The 18,447-nt window shown below is 52.0% G+C and overlaps 1 protein-coding gene across 1 annotated transcript in view; it reads right to left on the reverse strand.

The window, feature by feature from the left end:
• Nucleotides 1-3,737: 3,737 nt before the first annotated feature.
• LOC111154873 (forkhead associated phosphopeptide binding domain 1) overlaps nt 3,738-18,447 on the reverse strand; it is a 120,364-nt gene continuing 105,654 nt past the window's right edge. Inside the window, exons 28-33 of the mRNA XM_022514808.1 lie at nt 16,432-16,524; nt 15,789-16,009; nt 15,135-15,300; nt 10,455-10,535; nt 7,856-7,909; nt 3,738-3,854 (exon numbers count right to left, since the gene is read on the reverse strand). Coding sequence (XP_022370516.1) covers nt 3,738-3,854; nt 7,856-7,909; nt 10,455-10,535; nt 15,135-15,300; nt 15,789-16,009; nt 16,432-16,524 — 732 coding nt within the window. The remainder of the gene's footprint in view (nt 3,855-7,855; nt 7,910-10,454; nt 10,536-15,134; nt 15,301-15,788; nt 16,010-16,431; nt 16,525-18,447) is intronic.

Consider the following 18,447-nt stretch of genomic DNA (forward strand, 5'->3'; position numbering starts at 1 on the left):
CACCCCCCAAGTTGTGACAACCAAAACTGTGACTGGACATTGTCAAGTGTCTCCTGGGAGGCAAAACTGTCCCCGTTGAGAACTCTGCCTTAATCCAACTTGCTTATCAGTGACTGGGCATGCAAATGAGGCCACCTTAAACCATCCAGTCCCAACCAAGCCAGCCCAGACCAGTACAAGTGCCGTGGGATCATGAGAAATATTAAATATTTGTCATCTTCCATCATTTTCATGTTACCAGGTCATTTTGAGGGCTTTGTTCCATGGCATAAACAGGTACACCTGGCTACGGTGGGTTAAACAGGGGTTTTTACACAGTAAGAGGTACAGAGGGGGGCATTTCAGGCGTGGCACAGAGCTCAGGGATGCTGCCAGACACCCGCCAGGACTTTCGTGTCTTTAGTTGCATCGTCCTTGGACGTGGGCTTCAGCCTCTTGCTCGGTGCCTGGGGAATCCTCAAGATTGCTGCTCCAGCTCCGAGCCTGAGCTCCTGGCGTGAAATAGGAGGCTGGTCAAAGGACAAAGAGCAAAGTACTTTCTCCTACTGCTGAAGACGTGCCACCGCCTTCTTCTTCTCCTCCTCCTTCTCCTCCTTCTCCTCCTCCTCCTCCTCCTCCTCCTCCTTCTTCTTCTTCGTCTTAAAGATGTTATTTATTCATTTAAAAATTTTAAAAATTTTTTATTTTTTTATTTTTAAAGATTTTTATTTATTTATTTGACAGACAGAGATCACAAGTAGGCAGAGAGGCAGGCAGAGAGAGAGAGGAAGGGAAGCAGGCTCCCCGCTGAGCAGAGAGCCTGATGCGGGGCTCGATCCCAGGACCCTGAGATCATGACCTGAGCCGAAGGCAGAGGCTTTAACCCACTGAGCCACCCAGGTGCCCCTATTTATTCATTTATTTTAATTTTTTTTTTATTTGACAGACAGAGATCACAAGCAGGCAGAGAGGCAGGCAGAGAAAGAGAGGAGGAAGCAGGCTCCCTGCTGAGCAGAGAGCCCAATGTGGGGCTCGATCCTAGGACCCCGGGATCATGACCCGAGCCGAAGGCAGAGGCTTCAACCCACTGAACCACCCAGGTGCCCTTATTCATTTATTTTAGAGAGAGAGAGATTGAGAGTGCAAATGGGGGGAGGGGGAGGGCCAAGGAGAGGGAGGGGGAAAGAATGGTAAGCAGACTCTGTGCTGGGCACGGAGCTTGATGTCAGAATTCTGAGATCGTGACCTGAGCTGAAACCAAGAGATGGGCACTTAACGCACCGAACCACCCAGGCGTCCCAAGACTTGCCTTCTAGAAATAGAAGGTGAGCACCGCCCCCCCCCCCCACTTCGCCTACATGTCACTGGCGGGAACCGAGTAACATGGCCAGCTCTAGCGGCAGGGGAGGCCGGGCAGTCAAGGCGTTTAGGCGTCAGTCCATACAGTAGAGGAAGGTGCTGACTAAGGGGCTTGTAGTATGTGCTGCACCGTTCTCTGGGAATCCCGGTCTCTTGTCTTTCTTGTGCAGGATCTACCCCCCGCTTCTCTTTCTGAAGACTGGCTTTTGTTTCTCCAGCACACATGTGGGGAACCGGCCACCCCAGCCCTGGAACCGCATCAGGACTCTCAGCTCCAGGACCAACAAATACCTGGGTGGCATCCCAGCGGCAACCTTTCAAATGCCAAAGGCAAAGACGCGAATTAGCCCAGCTTGAGTTAGAAGAGGAAGCTGATTGGTCTGGTTTGGGGTGGGTACGTGCTGCTCAGACAATCAGGTGTGGTCAAGAGAGCAGCATGAGGTAGGGCAAACCTGACTGGTGCAGTAGGTGGTGGTGTATTCTCAGGGAAAAGGGGGCGTGGCTGAGGAGATACCGTTAAAACGATACACCCAGTTGCAGGAGCGGTGAGAAGAAATTGCCATCATGGGTTGTAACATTGATAGGATAAAAATTGACACGTCCGGAGCACCTGGGTGGCTCAGTGGGTTAAGCCTCTGCCTTTGGCTCAGGTCATGATCTCAGGATCCTGGCATCGAGCTCGGCACTGGGCTTTCTGCTCAGCAGGGAGGCTGCTTCCCACCCTACTCCCTCCCCCTGTCTTCCTCTCTGCCTACTTGTGAGCTCCATCTGTCAAATAAATAAAATATTTTAAAAAATTGACATGTCCTTGGAAGATGTAGAATATAGTGGAGTAACATGGGCATTGTATTTGACTTATCCAAATGCAAATATACATGTTTGACCAACAAAACACAACCTTTCCCACATGATTTGGCTTTCAAACATGAGCCACCTACCTGAATGGCTGCCTACCTAAGTGATCTTTTCTGGTGCTGGAGAAAAACTGGCTGTTTTGGACTTTGGGGATATGGTACAGTATAGGTAATACCATGATGTTCTTTATAGACATTTTCCAGGATTTTCAAGAGTATTTTTTAAAAAGATTTTATTTATTTGACAGACAGAGATCACAAGTAGGCAGAGAGGCAGGCAGATAGAGAGGAAGGGAAGCAGGCTCCCCACTGAGCAGAGACTCCGATGCGGGGCTCGATCCCAGGACCCTGAGATTATGACCCGAGCCGAAGGCAGAGGCTTTAACCCACTGAGCCACCCAGGCACCCCTCAAGAGTATTTTTAAGGTCAGGTAATGCTCACTTTCCCCACTGACTTTAGATCTTAGCCCTGTGTAAAATATACCTTCAATGAGATATCACATCGAGAACTTTTCCTATTTCCTTCTAGTTTTAATCAGTATAAAGAATCCATTTGGTTTTAAAATAGCAAAATAGGTTTATTGCGGCTTTTTAAAAATAAAAAAGAAATGATATTCATGACTTTCGGGTCTTCCTCCCATTTCATTCGGCAGTCCTGGCCACACCAGAAAGGCAGGAAGTGGACAGGTGGACGGGGTGAGAGCAGAACATGGGAGCAAGAAGAAGGAGGGTCTCTACAAACATGGTGATGAAAGGGTGTGTCCACCTGGACAGCGTGTTTCCTTCCGGGACCGGGTGCTTGGGTCTGTCCTCCTCGGGAGGCTGTCATCGCTCCCCTCGTGCAGTCAAATGGGCAGGAGGGGATGGGAGTCAGAAACTGGGTTCAGGACCCAGTTTTGAATTTAGTAGCTGCATGACTCTAGACAGGCAGTTTAACCTTTCTGGGCCTTATCTTCTTCCTCTGTAAAATGGGGATCAGAATACTATTAACCTCCCAGGGTCTGGCGGAGGATTAGGCGAGAAGCATTTTGAAGACTGCACAGTGCCACATAAATGTCAGTCATTATTACGGAAGCCATAAGAGGACTAGGTGTGCTAAATTTATTATAATAAACTTAGATATAAACGTGCTCTACCACGGCCTCGGCCTCGCCGTGAGGTTGCCGTTCCGTCCAGCGGCCCCAGGACACGTCTCGGGTTTTGCCAGTGGTGGGTTTCTTGTAGCTCCGCGGGGGTGGATGTGTGGGTATGCCACAGCTCGGGTGTGATGCGCCACATCATCGTGTCTACCAATCCTGGGAGCTTGGGCTTCAACCGTACATTCTTCATATGCCTGAGGATGTAAACATCCGTTAAGTCAGTCTAAAAAGAACCGCTATCCCTGCATGCTCCGTGATACAGCATTGTGCGAACACCAGTCTAGGTCTAGCGACATGCTAGGGTAACAACCTTTAAAGTCCTATGAAAGCAGCTTAGCATTTTGACACGCGAGAGTCACACACGTGACTCACGGAGGATCACGGAGGGTCGGATGGGATGATGTTTCTAGTTCCTGTCGCCAGGCTTAGAAAACAGAAGGCTCTGGCTGGATTTGCTAGATGAGTCTCTCTTGGGCATCTCCCTCTCTCGGTCCATCTTTGGGGCGGCTTTTCTGGTTCCAACCTTCAATGAGCAAGAAGAAACAAACACGCAAACTCTATAATTGTGGCAAGATCCCAAAATGGTCCACTCGGATGATTTTTTTTTTACTCAAAATAAAATGTTTGCTGTAAAAAGAAAAATTATATATAATTATAGAGAGAGAGGAGGAGGGAAGGGGGAGAGAGAGAAAGATGTGTAAAAAGAAGCTAAAATGATCCACAATGACCACTACCACCCAAAGGTAAGCGCGCTGCTGGATACACAAATGTTTCCCTTTTTACATTTTTGTGCTTTTGAAAGCAGGCGCTTCTTATGATGGGTGTATTCATTGTGACGGAGTTTCTTCTCCTGGAAAGCTCTTACTGAGCGCTGCGTGTCTTCTGTCTAGGCCTTTTCTGAGCACCGGCCCTCCTCCCGGCCTCCCCCCCCCCCCGCCCCCACCCCCCTGCCGGTGTGATGCTGCCCCTGGCCTCAGTTGATTGGATGCTTGGCACAGGCTGTGCTTTGCAGATGATCGAGCCCAGGATTTGGGGTTACAGGCTCTGAGATGTTACTGGGTCCCTGGGCGGGTCCTTTAAATGGCGGGATGGTGAGGTCATCTCTTCCAGTGAGATCACTGGAGAGAGATGAGCAGGTGCAGGGAGACCCAGAGAAGGAATATGGTGTGTGAGCTTGTGTGTGTGTGTGTGGGTGTGTGTGTGCGCGCATGTGAGGGAACAGATGCCTGGGACCTTGGGCTTACCAGTTCTCTTTAGAGGTGGGACCTCTTTCAATCCTTTGTTTTCATGACCCAGGGGTTCCTGTACCCCCTATAAAAGCGGCCCTCCCTGTTTCTGAGTAGGTTTCCCTACTCCCTCTCACACATGTGCCCATACTGTTCGTGGGATCATAACTCGAGTGTTTCTTTCCAGCAGGCTCCAGATCCAGCCCGACTTCCTGCAAGTGTCTGACTCCAGTCACAAAGTCTCATACCCCTGGGGGTAACCCGGGGAGGGGGGGCGGTTGGAGAGGGCTAGTGGGTTGTCAAGTTTGAGTTCAGCCACTTACTGCATGACTCTTGGTTTCCTCATCTGTCAAACAGGGACCAGAATATCCATCCTGACTTCCTCAGGGGCCCAGAGAAGATTCTGGGTGGATTTTATTTTATTTATTTTTTTAAAAGATTTTATTTATTTGTGTGAGAGAGAGAGCGAGCAAGTGCACAAGCAAGGGGAGCGGCAGGCAGAGGGGGAAGCAGGCTCCCCACTGAGCAAAGAGCCCAATGCGGGGCTCGATCCCAGGACCCTGGGATCATGGCCTGAATCCAAGGCAGACACTTAACGGACTGAGCCTCCCAGGCCTCCCTCTGGGTGGATTTTAAAGGAAGGGACTGCCAGGACTGTCTCTTCAGCCCTTTTCACTCAGGAGGTATAAAAATCACCTCTGAGGCCTGTGCCAGCAGCTGACAGGGGGCCTTGAATGTGCTTTGAGACTGCATCCAAAATCATTTGAGGGTGAGAAGGGCTAGCTTCTCTACACGAGCCTGCAAAATAAATCTTGGAGTGCCCAGTGAAAATGAAAACAGACAGCGAAGGCCAAAAAACCTCCCCCAAACTACCTTTCCTTCATATCCCTTTTTATTTGATTTTCCATAAAATGGCTGGCTATGGATGATTCCCAAATTCCAGTGCCCTGACCGGGGGAGAAGCCAGCCTTCAGAGCTGGAGCCAGGGGGTTGGTTAAAAATAAAGAGTACCCAGGCCCAACATCCTTAGCCCCCAGGTCTGCCAGGAGCATGGGGTGGGGGATGGAGGTCACAGAGGGCAGAGGGATGACCTGGGAAGAGGACGACAGTGGGGCGTGTCAGGGGAAGTGCTGGGAAATCCCGCAGCACCCTCCCTGAACAGGGACCAAAGGTGAGTGCCATGCCTTAGGTTTCTGTGTCTGGGAACCACACGCCTCACCCTTGGAATGGAAGGGCAGGGATGGGGCGCCTGGGGGGCCCAGTCTCAGGTTGTGATCCCAGGGTCCTGGGATCGCGTTCCGCGTTGGGATCCCCGCTCAGGAGGGAGTCTGCTTCTCCCTCTCCCTCTGCCCCTCCTCACCACTCGTGCTCTCTCAGGCTCACTTTTTCTCTCTCAAATAAACAAATTAGATCTTTAAAAAAAAAAAAGGTCAGCGATAGAAACTGGGTCATTACATGGTGACACCCAGGTGGAAATGAACTCAGGACATGCTGGAGAGGCCGCTTCCGGGGACTGCGAGGTCCAGAAAGGCCCCACCCAGCCTCAGGGCTTGGTTTAAGCCGCTCCTTCTGGGGAGGCCTCTCCTGGCCCCTGGACCGAGTGTGTCCTTGTGAGATCGGCTCCTGAGCGCAGGCAGCTGACCTTTGGTCCCAAAGCGTCGTGTGCGATGATTAATTCATTACTGTATTTACTGGAAAAAAAAATGCCCAAGAATGGAAGCTAGAAATACAGGGGATTTTCGGTGTCTGTCCTCTGATTTAAGCCCGCATTGCTCCCCCTTGTTCTCATTATTGTCCCAGACTAAGGAGCCTCCTCAGACTCCCATTTCCTAGTTGCTCCTGTCCCTATGAAATTTTGACAGATACATATGCTTTACACATTACAAAAATTATTTTTGTCCTCTCAGGGGGGATCCTGCCCCCACTGAGAATTCCTGATTGAACCCAACGCGTGGACAGTACCCACCATGTTGTAGGCGCTCAGTCAATATTCCTGGAATGAATGAGGGCTGGGACAGGACCTGTTTGTCCGCTCCTCCTTCCCCCTGCCCATGGCCGGTGGCACGGACTAGGCAGCCAATAAATACAGGTTAACGACAAGATGTCCTCTTCAGCATACGACACCCCAAACCACTATAAACTCCTTTTAGCTGCCACAGAAATCAATATACAATCACTGAATGGCATTAGGAAGGACAGAAAACAGAAACCCAGAGCCTTTCACGGAGGGAGGAGGCTTGCCAGGCATGGAGACTCTTTTTCTCAGAGGGCAAGAGTGAAAAGCAGATTTTACGGGTCCTGTCTTTTCCAAGGGGCTCATGGCGACCGCTATCCTCTAAAGACTCCAGGGACACTGTAGAGGAAGGGGAAGCCCAAGCCGCACTGGGTCAGGACCACGAAGACCCTTCCGAACCGAGGAGATCCTAGTCACCAAACCTCTCAGCGGTTCCTTCCTGCTCCCGGCTCAACCCTACTGGTGGGTGAGTAAGTGACAAACCCGTCACTCGTTCCCACCTGGCAGGCTGGCGAAGGTCTCTGAGCTAGGGGAGCCCTCAGGACCCTCTCTCCTCTTCACATCCTGCTCTGGGTGGTCACCACCTCCCCGAATTAGAAAAAGGGTGTTGGTTGAGAAGAGGTTTCTATTTTCCCAACATGTCCCTTACCTAGAATATCTTCAGGTTTTTTTTTTGCTGATAATTTTGTAGTCTCAGAATTATCGTGACCTTTTTATCAAACGCGAATGTGGCTCCTACTATTTCCCTGCCGCGTGTTTGGCTCTCGAGCCTCCTGAGAGCTCACCTCCACTTTCTGCGACGTGGGAATGCGCTTGGGTCAGTTCCAGCTCCAGGGCTGGATTGTGAATGGCAGTGTTTCAATATGTTTAAAATTTCAGAGTCTTGATTCCCAGCTCTTAAAAAAAGAATGTTGTAGGGATCCTTCCTTGCAATTCAAGAGACAAGGCGCCTGAAATGTATCAGGTTTTTTAACCAGAGGGCGATCACCTAAAGGAGGGGAGGCAGGGCCCACCTGGGTGTTCAGATCGGCCTCGAGTTCCAGCTCTCTTACCTAGCTGCGCGGCTCTGGACGAGTAACGAGAGGTCTCTGAGTTTCAGACACCTCCTCTGCTAATGGGGGACTAACAATGCGTAGTACCCCGAGTGCTGTGGTGAAGACTGAGAAGCGCTGGTGCCTGGCCGTACTAAATGCTCAGCGCGTAACGGCGGGTGTGTGTGGGGGTCTTATTGTCAACCTGGTTTCCTGCAGAAGTCCTACTGCTTCCTTTCTCCTCCCAGCTCACCTGGGGACTTGAATTCTGCATCTTGTTCTTCACCGTCTCTACAAACATTCGTCTCTTGAACACAGAAAGAATATCGACAACGTTTAGCTTGTTTTCTTCTTTCCCTTTTGCATCAGAGGAAAGTGGTTCCCCTGCCCCCTCCACTTTCAGATGTTGCCCATTTGGATGGACTGTTGGGCCTTCCTAGGGGTGGGGCGTGGGGTGAGCATGTGCCTCTGAGGAAGGAGGCCTGGCTTTCCCGCGGCCACACTGTCCTGCTGGGCTCCTTAGGGATGTCTGTTCTGGATTCCAGGGGATTCTGAGAGGGGGAGCCTTGTCAAGCAAGGTTCCCTGGAGGATTACTGCCATCCTCCTGCGGGACAAGTCAGCTTTGGGTAGAAGCAGAGCCTCCTAGATCAGGGGAGGGGCTGAAGACGTGGGTTTCTACCTAGGATCCCAGTGGCCCGGGCGTGAGGAAGCCGCAGTGGCTGACCTCCCCGTCAGGGGCTGCGGGTGCCTGCTGGGGAGTCAGTCTCCTGGCGAATCTGGAGCTCGCCCTTCCCCTGAGGTTTCATGACTGCTGCTGACCCTGGTCTCCTCAAGACCCTGCATCTCAGGACAGTTCGCTGAGGAAGGAGCGTGTCCTAGGCGCTGGGCACCCGATAGAGAGCGTGAGCTAGGGCCTCCCTCGCAGACTGACACTCCAGCAGGTGATGGGGCAGGGGTGTCGGGAAGGGGGTGTCTCTCAGAGAGTCCTGAGTCCTGCAGGAGGCTCCAGCCAGACGCCTACAGGGGCTGGGGAACTAACAGCAGTGGGTGGAGTGAGCTGGGTGGGGAGGGTGGCAAACCCACAAGCCCAGGGCCTTTTGAAGGGGCCTGGAGATGACAGCTGTGGGACTGCGGGCCTAGAAGCCCCAGATCTTCAAAGTTGCACAGAGAAGCCAGAAATCTAGAGTATTTTGTGAAAGTGCCCTAATTGGAAATGTTACTTAAAAAAAAAGACACCCCCCCCCCCAAAAAAAGAAAACCCATGAGCCAAATGAAATGCCTCTGTGGGCTGCCATTCTGTGACATCTGCTTCAGAGCCTGCCTCCTTGGCTTCTAGCGGGGGCTCCGTCATAGCGGCGGGCGGACTTGCCAGATGAAACACGGGGTGCCCCATCAAACTTGACTTTCAGAGTGCGAAGGAATAATCTTTTTAGTCTAAGTACATCTCATGCAATATTTGGGGCATACTTGTACTAAATAACTATTTGCTGTTTATCTGAAATTCCAGTTTAACTGGGCGTCCTGTTTTGTTTTCTTGCCCCTACATCTGGCAAGTCTACGGGATATTCACAAAAGTCATGGAGGAAGTGTGCAGGGAGGCCGCAGCTCGCCATCTTTTGGAGAGGGCATGGGTACTTGGAAGTCTCTTCCGTTCCCAGAAAAAGGGTGCCAAGTTGCCCTTAAAGCAACCGTCTACGAAGGCTCAGGGGCTGTATTTAACTGAGTCGCCCTCTGGCCTGCAGCCACTCAATATTTATCACAGGCTCCGCTGAGAGGAGCTAAGCTTAGAAGACAGCCACCAACCAAATTCCCAGGTAGCTGTAAAGCAGTAATTTTTAAGCCAGCAGCCTCCCTTCCTTTTTTCCATCCCCACCCCCCGCAGAATGCTTTAAGCAAAATCCCATGAGGAACGTGGCATATGAAGCAGGTAAAGGAGAACTTTTCTGGGAGAAACAAGAACAATGTGTATGTGTGGGGGGGTAGGGTGGGGGCGATGCTGAGAATCACACTCTTCTATGGCACCCAGGGGCTCTAGGGAACCCCAGTTTGAGCACTGCTCCAAAATGTTTTCCTTGGATTAAGTCTAGCCAGTGGATGGCTGGACACTGAAGGGCAGATCCTGGCCCCCCTGGACACCTGCTTTTCCTGAACTCACTGGGCTATAATGACATCAGTCTGTCTCAAGAGCTGACCTCAGACGTGGCCCAGCCAACATTACACCGTTCTTCTTAGGGATGTTGTTCCTTATATCATACACTGTCCTCTCCAGGGGAAAATCCAGTACCACCCGTATTCTAAGAACACTTCTGAGCATTGCCTCCCTGTAGCTCACGGACACTGCGAGCTCGGGGTCTGTGAACTCCAGCTCCCACTGGCTGCCGGAAAACCCAGTCAGGTGTGGCCTCCCCCTTGGCAGGTAAGAAGGTTGTTCGAGTTGGCACCTTCCTCCTCACCCCCGGCTCTATTTTGTGGCCACTTTCCTCCCCTTCTTGCACCAGCTTATTTCATTCTAAGGGCAGGGTCCTGGGACTCCCCACTCCTCTCTTCTTTTCTTATGACCTGGCTCCAAGTCCCCGGGTCACTTAGCGCTCAGGGAGCTTGCTCTGCCAAAACCGCACTTGACCTTCCCCGGGCCTGACCTCCAGATAGTGGGCTGGAGGCCTGCCTGTGTCTCAGGTTCATTTGCTCTGACTGCAGGTAAGGGAGGGGCAGGTGCGGGGGAAGGGGAGGGGGTGGAGGTGTGTGGGTGCTCCTGGCACAGCACAAGGGGCTTGTACCCCCACCAGGTTCTACCCTGTGAACATGCTGTATCTACCTTGTGTCGCTGTGAGAGCAGAAGACCTCTCCATACCTGCCTCTCTTTCTCTTTGAAGGAACAGTTGCAAGGTGTTGATTCTTTTGCATTTTTCTGTTTGTGATCCTCTAAACGTTCCTGAGTGAAAATAGCAGGTGAGCAAGAGAGCGTTCAATGTGTCTGGTCCTGTTCCATTCTGGGACGCACCTCCGAGGTTTCTGGGAGACCCTGGGGCTCACTGGAGTTGGTGGGCAGTGGATGAAGGGCAGGGAGGGCCCCCACCCCCTAAATACCCGCAGTACCGCCCTAACCACGTTTTACTTTCTCGTCCTCGCGTGGGCCAAAGGGTACCACCCCTACCCCTGCCTACCCCCGGCCCCACACTACACACGACCTACCGATTTCTAGTTCTTGGTCAAAATCAAGCAAGTGACACTGAGCTAATCTGGGTCTTGAGAATGCCTGGGCCCAAGACAGTTTTGGAAGATCCTGATTTAAATAAGATAGTGATGACATCGAGGACGTATAGGCGCTCGTGTTGAGTAGTTCTGTGTGCTCAGGACCTCGCATCCATTCTCCCCTTGAAGCTAACACACTGAGTGGGGTGCCGCCTTTACTCCCACCTTCCAGATGAGGGATCTGAGCTAATTAAGCACAAGGAAGGTCCAGCCCCACCAACGTTGTGGCCACGCCCCTTGGCCAGGATCTGATTGGCTGTAGGCTTGATTGGCAGGAGAACTGAGGAGCTTCCCCAGCCAGACTCGAGCCTTTCTCACACTTGAAGTCCTAATAAAGGGCGGGGAAGGGGAGTGCGTGCTTCCAAATGGCAACTTCTGTGCATTTAAAAATTCCCTCTTGAAAATTCCAGCTTTAACCCGTTCATAAAAAAGATCTGAGCTCTTCTTGGCCGTAGCCCTGGCTGTATTCACCAGCTGTAAAGGAGCTTCGCAGAAGAGCCGCTGGCTCCAGGCGGCCCGGGAGAGCGCCTTGGGGTCTGTGGCCAGTGTCCCGGGCAGGAAGCTCTCGGACAGAAATGCAGGCCTCTCCCCACCTGTCCGAAGTTGTCCTTTCTCTCCCCCATAGTAACCATGCTTGCTAGGCACCAGGATCTGTCGACATTATGTCACTTAACCCTCTCCGTCTGGTTGTTATCGTTTTTGGCGGTGGTTGTCCCGGACTTTGAGATCCAAGGGTCACTTGGGGCCAGAGGTGGGGCTTAAACCCTCTTTGTCAGACTCCCGGACTCCCGAGGCTGCCTCTGAACTGAGAGTCACAGCTGCCTTATCTAGTGATGTGGGAAGTGGATGAGACTGAGCACCGCCTGGGCCACTGTCATTGTCCCTCCTGTCGCATGGAGGGAGCTCGAGTACAGAGTGGATGAACGCAAGGTTCTCTGGGAATGCCCAGCCCTGAAGCTTTCATATCTAGTCTCACCATCACAGCCAAAGGTATGAGCGTGGAAGTATGATTCCAGGAAGTTCAGCTTGGTGAAGAGATGTTCAAACATGCAAACTAAAAACTACATCTTACTTTGAAAAACATTTTTTTTTTTTTTCTGAGGGTACTGGTTTGGAGCTCAAAGGGAGTAATTTCATTACCTAGTGGTTCAACCACCGCTTCTCTATGAATGGGTGAACTTTTATACATGAGACTGGAAACATTAAGGGTCCTTGTGAAAATGTTAGGTGTAAAACTTAAAACAAAAAGGAATCCCATTTTCCTTGAACTTCCATTTAAAGGACGGCTATACTCCTTGGCAGGAACTGTGGCCAAGACAGACATATCAATTTCCCTTTAGAATCCAGCAAAACTTTAAAATTTACGGGTTTTTATTTCCCGACACACAGGAATTTCTGACAACGTATTAATAACAAACCTTAAATGTGAATCCAAGCCCTGGAATGAAAACGGCAGGAACGATGGCGCATGGAGGATGAAGGGAGGGAGGCTCCTAGAAAGGGAGATGCAGAGAGCACCAGGTGTGGAGAAGCAGACTGGAGTTGGGGAGGGCACGTGGCTGGGGGGGGGGTAGTCCCCTTTCTGTTGAGGGGCAGCGAGGTGACGCTGCTCTCTGCCAGCCTCTCTGAATGGGCGGCTGGGCGCCAGCATCCCTCGAAGGGTCCATGAGAGAGATGAAGCGTGCAGTGTGGGGCAGGTGCCCGCCACTTGGGAAGTGCTAGTGAACGGTGCCATCAGTGCAGCCGTGATTGTGGCTATAGTTTTCATAACCTTTCCCTAAATTGTGAAGTTCCTAAATTTGAATGTTCCCAGCTCCAGCTCTTCTGGGGGCACAAAGGCAGGTTCAACTTGGCTGTCTTAGACCCTCCCGCACAGAAGGAGGTCTAGTGTCCAATAGGCTGGCAAGGCCCTTGCATTGTGCGTGAATGAGGCAGCTCATGAATAATGCATGCAGAGCCTGATTATGTAAATCCGCAGGTTTCCTTACATTTTTAGCCAGCACACGACAATGGCCTTTTTTGGGCCCTTTGCTGTCCCATTCTGTGGTCTGGTGTTTCGGCTTTGGGGACTAGCCTGCCAAGTCCTGGGGAGGACCGGGATGGGGGGGGGATCTGAGGGAGGGGTGACCTCTCCAGAGGGCACATCAAAGGAAAAGTCGGAGCTCTGTCACTGGCCCAGCTCTCCCTGACTTTGCGTGGTGTGAAAGGAAATTGTCCTTCGCCTGAAGCCTGTGATGTTTAATTCAGAGCCATGGATGCTAGAAACCCCGCATCTGGGCTCCCTGAGAGCAGGGTGGCTGCTTTCATCTCCAGGGCTACAGACCAGGGAGCCTGTTGTCCGGAGGGTTTGCAGGATACAGGAAGGCAGCCTCCTGCAAGGAACCGATCTAACCGGCGCCTCCTGGTTGGGGAAGAGGCATCCTTCTAGAGCCTTCTGTGGCTTGGCGTTCTTAGAGCTTATGCAGGCAACACACACATAAACACGCACACATGCAGACGCACACACAAACACACACACAGAAACACACAGCGCATACACGTGCACACTTCTATACTCCTGCACACATGCCAGCACGCATGCGCAAATACACAGCCCTGAGTCAGGAAAACCAATGTTTACAAGAAGAATGGAGAGAGGCCAGCAGAGAACACAGGAACTAGGGTCAGAGGTCCCGGGGCTGGGTCTAGCTCCGCTTACCAGCGACAGTGTGAACTTGGGCAAGTCTCTTAACTTTCCGAGGCTCGGTTTCCTCATCTGTAAAAGGGGGTCATCAGAGCAACCCGGCCAAGCTACCAAGGCATTAGTAACCCCAACTGGGGCGGCAAGGCCCAGGGGGCGCCCGGTGCCTTTGGATGGTCATGAGATGGCAGCTGTGGTAATTTTCCTTGTTTGCCTGATCTTAGCCTTGAGACCTGCTCTACCTCTGGCAAGAGTTAAGAATGAGGGAGAGTCTGGTTGGGAAATGGGTGCAGGAGTGAGGGCTCCTGGGTATAACCTGCAGAGAAGACAGGAGAGCCACTCTGCCGACCACCGGGCTGGCTCAGGTCTGCTGGGGCACTTCCAAAGCGTTTGTTTGGGTGCGGGTCATGGTGCCTGGTTGTCAGCCGTGACTCTCCTGGGTCTGAGGCAAAGCCTGCCCCGGCCACCACAAGGGCAGTCCTCTGGCCACGTGGAGGACAGCAGCGTCCACCTGCCAGGGCCAGGCCCTGGGCTGATGCTTTAGAGGCAGCACAAGTGTCCCTCAGCTTCTAAAACCACATGGCCCGTGAGTTCACCTGGCAAGAGCTTGGACAGGGAAGGTGCCTGGCTCGCGAGCAGCCCTTCCCAACAACCCTGCAAGGCAGGTACCCTCAGCTCCAACTCCCGGTGAGGAAGCAAGGCTCAGAGAGGGGACTGGATTTGCATGAAGCCACAGAGTTAGCGAGTGGGGGGATCTGAACCCAGGACTGACTCCTGTGCCGCGTGACAGAGGAGATAACAAGGCGAGGGGTGGAGGTGGCTTGGGGCTGGATCATCAGCCTGAGTCTCGAATCTTGGTTTCTCAAGGCGATGTTTCTACCCAGTTCATGCTGTGAGACAGATCTCTCCTCCTCCTGTCTTTCCTCCGGGGTTCCCAGAGCCCGGAACACACACCCGCCCATGCCTCTGGTACACACACTCTGACTCTCCTTTGCAAATCGGTGTAAGTGTCACCACTTGGAAAGCATGCCTGGAGTGCTCTGGGCTGGCTGGGTGCCTGCCTCTGGGTGCCACAGCCTGAGCACCTATTAGGCAGGGACTTTAAATCCTTAAATCATCCTGAAGTCAGCTCTCTACCTGTCTGTTCTGCACTAAAGAATCTGGTCTTCAAGGACATCCATCCATCATCCACCCATCCTCTATCCATCCATCCGATATTTACTGGATGCCACCTATGTTCCCAGCACTCAGAACAGTGAACCCAAATCTTAATTCACAGATCTCTTGTTCATCTATGTATCCCTACCACCTGGAAGAACCTAAAAATTCAAACAATAGCTACAATTTAAAAAGATACAGATGAGCTAGATTGTGAGTTTCAGAGAGGTTGAGGAACCCACCTGGGGTGACACAGTAAGTGGTAGAGCTAGGATCTGATGCTAGGTGCGTCTGAGATGCTAAAGCCATTCTGTCGTCTCTCTTTGCCTCAGCAGATGCATTCTGTGCTGCCCGCACCCTCTGGGCCCTCCCTTCACTGTTTCTAAAGGGAGCCAAGGGGCCGCAGCCTCCGAGGTTCGGCCCCAGGCCAGAAGCCCTCACCTTCTGCTGCCGGATGGCCCTGTTGATCCGCTTCTCCTGGTGCAGCTGGTGCTCTGTGCGCTCCAGAGCTTCCTTCAGCAGAGCCTTCTCCTCCGCCTCCTTGTAGATGCTGTCCTCCAGCTTCGCCATCTGCGACTGGTACATCTGCATGGACACTTTGCTCTGCCTGAGCGCACGGGACAGACACAGTTGGTTTTCCCCTCCTCTTTCTCAACTGTGTCCCCAACCTGGGAGGGTCTCAGAACGCTTCTGTCTGTGGCTAACTTGGTGGCTTCATGGCGAGCAGATGTGGGGCGTAGATAGTAGAATGAATAGCCCACTGTGTACTAGTGTAGCAGGAGGGTATGCCGCCAGACCCCCCCATTTCCCAGGGAGGGCACAGGGGAACTGCGGCCACTGGAATATGTAAGGGGAGCCCCAAGTCAAGATTCGTAAGAGGTGCAGCTTGTTCGTGGAGAGACAGAACGAACACTGAGCACCTTGGCCGCTGCTTTCTCATGGACAGACTTGCCTCTGTCGGGCCCTAGTCATCGCCCCCCGCACCTGCAGCCTCTGCTCCCCTCCCCCAAGTCCTCTGCCTGGCCCGGACCTGTGTCTGGCCCTGCCCTGAGGTTCAGCCGTGAGAACGGACAGCTGGCCCTTTTTGCGCGGTACCTGAGCTGTTCAATGTCTTTCTCGTATCCTCTCAAAAGCTCCTCTTTTCTCTCCAGCCGGTTCTTGAGTTGGGTGATCTTATCGAACACCAGATCGAGGTCCCTTTGTCGGAGCTGGTTGACTCTCTCTCTCTCTTTGGCAGAGAGGTATTTCATGGATATGTGACCGGACATGTCCTTGATGTTCATCAGACTCCCAAGTGTCTTGCTCATGTCCATGTACTGTAAGGAAAGCGTTGGCTGGTAAGGGGCCTGGCCCAGGCTGCTGGTGGCTGCTTTGAGGAAGCCAACATCTAATTCTGTGTTGTTCATTCTCTGCAATGCACAGCTGTGCTTGGAAGCCAGAGCCGCTGGGCTTTGCAGTAGGACTTTCATTTACTCCACATCCCTTTACTCTATGCCTTTTTGAGAACCAGGAGGAAAAGTGACAGCAGGCATAAACATTCATTCTAACTGCTTAGTTTTTCAAGGAATTGGACTATGCCATGTCTGACCCATGCTGGGAGAGTAGATGGGTCTTGCGGAGCTATTATTACAACTAAATACACGTGTGAGGTTGCTGTTTAGTTATGCTCTCCGGAGGTTAACGGTGACTGTGGGGGACCCAGTTTGGGATGGGAGGGGACGGTGCTGTAGGTACCTACCAGCTTTTCACTGAGATCTAAAGCCTCAGCCACATCCATTTTCCCTGACTTTTCCATGGGCGGGACGGCTGAGTTGGCAAGGCCACTCTGAGGCTGAAATGAAAAAGAGGTGAAAACTCCCTTGGCAAGCCATTGTGAATGTCTCTGTCCCGGAGCTAAAACACCGTGGTTACCAAAGAATGACTCGAGAGAGCTGATTTTCGCTTCACTTCCTGACCAGCCCGTCTGATTCCTCTGTCAACTGTTTTCTGGTAACTGTGCTCCCACCCTTCAGAGCGGGAGTCTCACTTGCCTTGTTCTCTGGTTACTTACTGTCTGTCTTCCCTCTGGACCAGCGGCTCTCAGTCAAGGGGGATTTCGTCCACCCTCCCCTGCACGCCCCAGGACCTTTGTCAATGCCGGGATACATTTTGGTTGTTGCAGCTTGAGGTGGGGAGTGCTACTGGCATCCAGAGGGTGGAGGGCAAGGATGCTGCTAACCATCCCACAGTACATACGATGGCCTCCCAAACAAAGAATTATCTGCCCCCAAATACCCATAGTGCTCAGGTTGAGAAACCCTAGTCTAGATGACAAGCTTCATAAAAACAGAGGTCGTGCTGCTCCTTGCTCACTATTCCATTTCTTGTGCCCAGCATGGCACCTGACACAGAGTGGCAGAGAAAATAGCTTTCCTCCTTTTATTAAAGGAATCTCATTTTTTAGGCAACAGAAAATATACTGTCACCAAATTTGGCCAAACCTTCTCCCAGTGCTGGAAGCTGCTGGCCGAGCATCCCTTCAGACCCACTCCAGAAACAATGCCCAATGGTGTTCCCAGCTGTGTGCTCACGACCACCCTCTCAGCCAGCTGGCTGCTGAAAGTCCCTACTGACTGGACGGAAAAGCCACCAGACCCATCAGGGAGTCTGAAGGACCACAAATAGCTATAATAAATCTCCCTAAAAAGCAAACTGGGTTTTAAGTGCTCGCCACGAGCATCTCTTGGCCCGCAGCATTTGCTGGCACTCCACTGTAAACCTCTGAGATGAAAAAAACCCAACTATAAAAATGTAAAGGCTCAGAAAGTGATTATGATAGACAAGTGTGGGCTATTTGTCTCTATGTCTGTAGCGCAGAGCATGAAGGAGGGGATCTGACAACGACAGAGCATGAACTACCACTCAGCATCTCCAGCCCTGGGTGGTGTCCTCTGTACCCCGCTCCGGGGTCCCCTTCTTTTCCTGATGGTGACCTAAGGCAGAGTCTAATCTACAACGTTCGATCACACAGTCCCCGTGCCCTTCTCTGCAGACTAGCAGGGAGCTAGACACAGGCCTGGGTCCATCAGTCATTATGCTGTGACCTTGGGTGACATACTTGGCTGCCTGAAGTCTTAACTTTTCTTATCTGTAGAATGGGCATTATGATAGTAACCCCAACACAAGGCTGTTGGGAGGGCCGAATGATAAACGATGGCTTAGCCCAGATGTCAGCGAGCCTTCCTCCTACTCCTTCTCTTCTTTTAATTTCCATTATTGGCGACCTTGGAGGATTGAGGCCTTCTGAGCGGGCTGGGGGCTCTCCTGCTCTGTGGTGTTGGTCGTGGCATAGGGTCAGTGCTAGGCGGGAAGGTAAATCTTGGAAGCAGGTCAGGATATGAGAGCCCGCTGAGCTCCCACCTGGAGACTGCCCCTCTACTTCTAACCTCAGAGCACGAGAGCTTATCCAGAAGCCAACACATTCCTGAAGACCCACACCCCTAGCAAGTGTCTGGAGAGACTGTGCAGGGGAATGTTGGTACAGCATGATGACGTTACGGCTTCTGAAAGCCCCTGCCTGGTTTAGGTCCCCCTGTGGCAGCAAGCCGTGCCCAGCGGGTTCTGTGATTGACGCTGACCCGAGGTGTCCATTGTCAAGTGTCAATTAATCAGGCGCCCATCAAATATCCACTTAGGGTGCAGGGCACCTTCAACATAACAGTCAAATCACTTCTGAAAATCCTAGCAAATAAAACTATTTCCCTTAAGAAAGGAA

The sequence above is a fragment of the Enhydra lutris genome, unplaced genomic scaffold (assembly GCF_002288905.1).
Source record: "Enhydra lutris kenyoni isolate GAN:26980312 unplaced genomic scaffold, ASM228890v2 scaffoldscaffold38, whole genome shotgun sequence".
Classification (NCBI taxonomy): domain Eukaryota; kingdom Metazoa; phylum Chordata; class Mammalia; order Carnivora; family Mustelidae; genus Enhydra; species Enhydra lutris.